The sequence below is a fragment of the Miniopterus schreibersii genome (assembly GCF_964146895.1).
Source record: "Miniopterus schreibersii genome assembly, chromosome: 12".
NCBI lineage: Eukaryota > Metazoa > Chordata > Mammalia > Chiroptera > Miniopteridae > Miniopterus > Miniopterus schreibersii.
This window is the reverse complement of record NC_138112.1, coordinates 47,842,598-47,847,842: the sequence shown is the minus strand read 5'-3', so window position 1 is coordinate 47,847,842 and position 5,245 is coordinate 47,842,598. Positions and strand designations below refer to the sequence as shown.

The following is a 5,245-nucleotide window of genomic DNA, read 5'->3' as shown; positions in this document are numbered from 1 at the left end:
GGACTATGAAACAGAGGGGACCCAACCACTCCCATCCACCCCGACTACCTCCCCACCCTCCATCTCCCTGTTTCAAGCTAACAGAATACCAAATCTTTATCTTAAAAAGTACGGTGAATTTTTACATAAAATGTGACAAAAATAACGTGCAACTACTTTATGTGAAACCAACAACGAACTGTACAGCCAGTCAGGTGAGCTTCAGAGCTGCATTACTTCACCAGGATCATCTTTGTTTGTTTCCAGCGGGGTCTGAAGGGAAAAAAGTATGTCAGGTGGGTCATGCTTAGTGTGGGTTGAGGTCATTGCCCTCCTTGCCAAGGGCAGGCAGGGGTAGCTGTGTCCAATTCTGTCACCTAATGCCTCTGATCTCAATTGTCAGAGGGGCTTAGTAGTATGGGAGCTGACAAGAGGCAGAGAAAGGACAAATATCCAAGGTCCAACAGGAGGAGAAAGAACAGAAACATGTGCCACCAGAACCATTAGAGACCAGTGTTTACTTGAGGGAGAGTTAAGTAGGGGTTCTTTGTGTGGGCTCATCTGAGAAATGGTATTGAAGAGCAGCATATAAAATGTCCCATGAGAACAAGACTAGGTCATCCATGTCAGGCAGCTTTGAGCTTGGGCCCGAGAAATCTTTACCTATACACCTCCAGTTTCTTTGAAAGAAACTGAAAAAGAATAGACTCTTAGGAAAATATGAATAAAAGATCACATGAAAACAGAGGAAACTTCCAACTGTAAGTAGAAAGTGAATAATAATAGAAGTAGGTAAGCTACATAACTTTTTTTAATAAAGCGTATTTGTTTCTAAAGTTACTAGAGTTAGTTGGATTTTGATGCTTAGTTCATTTATCTGGGGGAATACATTTCAAAGTAGGAATAGAGACAAAGTTGAAGGCACACTTACCCCTCCCGGGGGATACTTATATCCCTTCCACATTGTTCCTGCAATGAGAAGCATCCATAAGACAACGATCATTGCGGGCTCCTGGCTCAGCTGGTGGTGTGTGCAGGGGCAAATGGGTGGTTCCGAAAGGTGTGTCTATTCCCTGAGTCCTGGGGACTGGGCTGTCTTCATTCAAGACCTGATGGTGGATGGCCCAGCATGATAGCTCCTGGCTGAGGAGCTTTGTGGTCTAATCTGAACTGAAATGGCTTGCCATGGCCATTTTGGGGGACAGGGCTCAGATACCAATTGTGACATCAGCTCCTGTGACCTTGGGGACCAGTCAGAGTGAGTAGCTGTGGGATGGTTTGCCAGGATGCTAGGTGTGTTGGAGCAAAGACCTTTATCAGAAGGGCCCTGTTCTCTGGTGACTCTATGTGGTTGGGATTTAGCTGGCATCAGATCTTTCTTAACTCATCACCTGCCAATATTTTGACTATTGGCTTTATGCAATCAAATGCAAAAAAAAAAAAAAATCCTATGTAAAATACAAAAAATACCCTGGATTAATTGGGAGGATTAAGTGGCTAGGTATGCTATGAGCAATTACTTTATATGTGATGTTAGGCTATTCAAAGAAAATTTTAAATTTTTTAATTTGTTGATAGATTTTTAGAGAGAGGAAGGAAGGGAGAGAGTGAAACACTGATTTGGTGTATCGGGAGGATGCTCTAACCAACTGAGCTACCTGGCCAAGGAAATACATCTTGAATTTTGTGAAATAGCACAGTTAAACCTTCATGCAAGGTAAGAATCCTCACAGCTTCCCTCAGAAGAGAAAGAAGATGGGCTGTGATGCTCATTTTACAGTTGGAGAAACTGAGGCACAGGTTAGTTTTCATGGTTTGGTCGGGAACACAGTTCGGCAGTATCTCAGCTAAACAAGTGCCCAGGGCATCCATCCACATCCCCCCACCACCACCACCTCCACAGAGGTCTGACTGTGTTGTACCAATACTTTCATAGGAATTCTGGGGCAGGTTGAGGGGGGAAAAAGCACCACCATCATGCCTTGCTCTTAGTGCATCTGGGGCTGGGACTTGATACCCTTGCCTTCCAGAGTTACCGTCCCAGGAAACTTGCTCCTGTAGCTGGTACATTACTAAGACTCAGAGTTAAGTTTCTTTAACTACGGAAACATCTTTGAAAAAACACGTCTGAATGAAATGGGGTGGGATATGAGAAACCCAGGGGATGGTTTGCCAAAAAGACATGTTGTTAATGCAGGCTGGTCTAGTGGAAAGAGTGTGAGAGGCTATCAAGTCCAGAGATCTCTGCTTACATTCCAGCCATCTACCTCCCCAATCATTTCCCCTTCTACAGTTTATTAGATTTTCCAGAGGAATATAAACTCTCCACTGAGATTTCAGGGTTCTACCAAGTTCCCTGGAAAGGGAGGAATTCAGCTTAACAGACCTGATCAACACTCACAGTTGCAGATCTTCATCCAAAGCCTGACTGCTCCGTTGGGCCTTGCTCTCCTGAACAGGCCACTTCTCTTTCCACCTCAGAGTTGGAGGCTGGGTCAGAAAGAAATTTAAAGGCAGACATGGCTCTGCTCGTTGCCGCAGTAGGTAACTGCCTCTGTATGTTACTGGAAGGGCTGCTTAAAAGTCCCCTCCAAGGCCTACCTTCCCTCTCCTGATCAGCAACTTGGCCTGAAATCCAGAAGTTGGGCACTATCTTCAGCAAGCCCCTTATAAATCCCAAAATATTTTGAAATAAGTGACATTATATACCTAAGGGTAGGGGGGACTTAAAGATGTCTCAATAGGATGGGAAGTAGCCTGGGAAACTAACTTTGTTCCCACCATATCCTGGCTTCTAATTAGTGGTGAGACCTCAACTACCTTTCCCATTTGGTCAGAACCCCCAGCTGGGAGAATTAGCCAGAGCCAGGACTGACTACCAGGGACTTACAGGTCATTACTTACCATGAACTCCGGAAATGTGCCCATGTAACATGCAAGGCCAACAAAAAGCATCCAGCCAAGCACGATCATGATAAAACAATTTCTAAGATACAATTGCACAGTGAAAGACTTTTCACCAAGACCTTGGTAAAGGAGTATGCTCATGAAACCCTCAGTTGGTAGAGGTCTGGCATGTCAGTTCCAGTCCTTGGATCCAAGGGATCCCCAACTCCCTAGTGGAGAAGTTGGAGTCTAGTAGGACATTGTGACATCATTGGTCACATGACTCATACAACCTGTCAGATCAGGTCACTCCTCTGTTCAAAACCCTCCAGTGGCTTCCTCTTTCAGAGTAAAAGCCAATCAATAAAAAAGCAGCCCCTGACATTGGAACTGGTCTGACCCAGCTGGTCTCAATGTTGTTAGCTGACCTGCTGGCACTCACAGCTAAGCTATGTGATTCTCCTGTGGATATAACAATCTCACAGAAAACCAACATCAGATGGGTCATTCAGACCATGACAAAATGAAATAAAACAAGGCCATTTCATAATTTCTGTCAAAGCAAAAACAAGGTCACTGTACAATCCATGAAATACCAAACATCCTCTTCTCTCTGCTAATACTAGTGAACAATGCTTTTTTTAAACCAATCGCAGCTCTATCGTCACTCTAGTTTGCCCATCTTATAGATATCTGAGATAACCAATTATAGAATTGTCCTTTCTGACAGCACCCAATCCAAAGTGGAGCTGTGATTCCTTAAACCCCCCCCCCCCCCCAAGTCACCCAAAGCCCAAATCCTGCAATAGGTTCTTTTCAACACTCTTACTCAGCTGTCTCAATGGTTCTCTACAGTATCTACTCCCTTCCTTCAAGGAGTGCTCAATAGAAGTTGTTTAAATGTGGGTGTGTGCCTGCTGGTCTCCGGGTGAAGGGCAATGACAAGCCAGAGTAACACTTATCTGCAAAGCACCACAGTGGTTCTCAGACTTTATCATGCATTAGAATCACCCAGGCTTCTTAAAACAGATTGCTTGACCCCACCCCCAGAGTTTCTGATTTTGTATGTTTGAGGTTGGGTCTCAGAATCTGTATTTTTAACAAGTTCCAGGTTATGCTGAGGCTGTAAGTCTGGGGACCACACTGGAAGAATCACTGCCTTAAACCAGCTGTAGCTCCCTCTTATTTTTCTGATTTAGCCTATTTCTGCTTCCTCACCTCTTACTTCGCTTTTCTCCAGCCACACTAGGTTTGCTGTTTCAAGCCTCCCCAAGCTCATGCCTGTCTAGGAGTTTACTTTGAATCCTCTCTATATGAAACACTTACTGTTTCACCTCTCAAGGGGACATACCCTGATCTCCTTACCCTGCCTTTTAAAAATTTATTCCCACAACACTTAATTACCTTCTAATATGCAGTCTAATTTACTTATTTATTATATTTACTGTCTTGCTCTCCTCCTACTAATAAAAGAATGACAGCCTTAGGAAAGCTGTTATTTTTGTTTATTTTGTTCGCTTCTGCATCATCAGACCTAGAAAAATATCTAGTAGTCAATGCTCACCAAAAGTTTGTCGAATGAATAAATGCTCCTTCCAGCCTTTCACCTTCTCCTAATTGAGTCACAGCATTCCTGCCTTTAGGTCTTCCTATTAATACAATCGCTCTACTGCGAGTCCAACCTCCTGACAGTTAAAATATCCAGGTCCTGCGCGTTTTAGGCCCAATGGCTCAAGCCAGGAATACAAAGCAGGTAACTCACAAATCAAAGAGACCAAACAAGGCCTGCATATTGGATATCTTCGCCTTCCTTCTCCAGATGACCTAATCCACCATTCTACCTCCTCTCCTGTTTTCAAAGTCTTTTTCTCAGCTGGCTTTTTCCTCTCTCTGCCACCAACAAGGCTATGGCAACCTCCCTTGGGGAGAAAAATTTAAAAAAGGCAGCCCCTCCCGGATGCTGCATCCTCCTCCCAGGGCTGTCCCTAGCTCCCAGGTCTCCGGCGACGCTTCAGGTGGCTCCGTTTTCCTCTTGTAGCTCCATGAAACTTTGAGTTTTAAGTTTCATTACCTTTTTCTTCCTACATCCAACTACAATATTCGATCTTGATCTTTTTCCGATACTCTGCTGAATTTAAGACCTCCTTGGAGAAACTCTCTTCCAGAACAGAGCGAGCAGCTTTCACCTCCTTTACTGCTTCTCTTCAGGTCCTTCCTAGTGCTGTCTTCACAGATGTCCCCAAGTTTCTTTCCAGCAAGCTGGAGCGTACCGCCCGCGGCGCTAACGCGTTTCCGGGGCTGCTCGGGGCTCGCGCTGGCGCGACGGTCAGACCGCCCGCCGCGCCCCGCCGAGGCCCGGGCGTGGAACGCGGGCGGACTT

At 45.0% G+C, this 5,245-nt stretch overlaps 1 protein-coding gene across 2 annotated transcripts; it reads right to left on the bottom strand.

The window, feature by feature from the left end:
• Positions 1 to 135: 135 nt before the first annotated feature.
• MISFA (mitochondrial sheath formation associated) lies at positions 136 to 5,194 on the bottom strand (the record flags this gene model as incomplete). 2 transcript variants are annotated; one of them, XM_081153603.1, is made up of 4 exons in its annotated part: positions 136 to 252; positions 911 to 948; positions 2,381 to 2,469; positions 2,884 to 2,952. In XM_081153603.1, 3 exons carry the CDS (start codon positions 2,950 to 2,952, stop codon positions 927 to 929), a joined length of 180 nt encoding a protein of 59 aa, XP_081009729.1. In that variant the 3' UTR covers positions 136 to 252; positions 911 to 926. The 2 variants fall into 2 exon arrangements, 1 of the variants encoding a protein (XP_081009729.1); XR_013999995.1 differs by lacking the exons at positions 136 to 252; positions 911 to 948; positions 2,884 to 2,952 and adding an exon at positions 4,430 to 5,194 and having other exon boundaries at positions 2,386 to 2,469.
• Between the last annotated feature and the right edge of the window lie 51 nt (positions 5,195 to 5,245).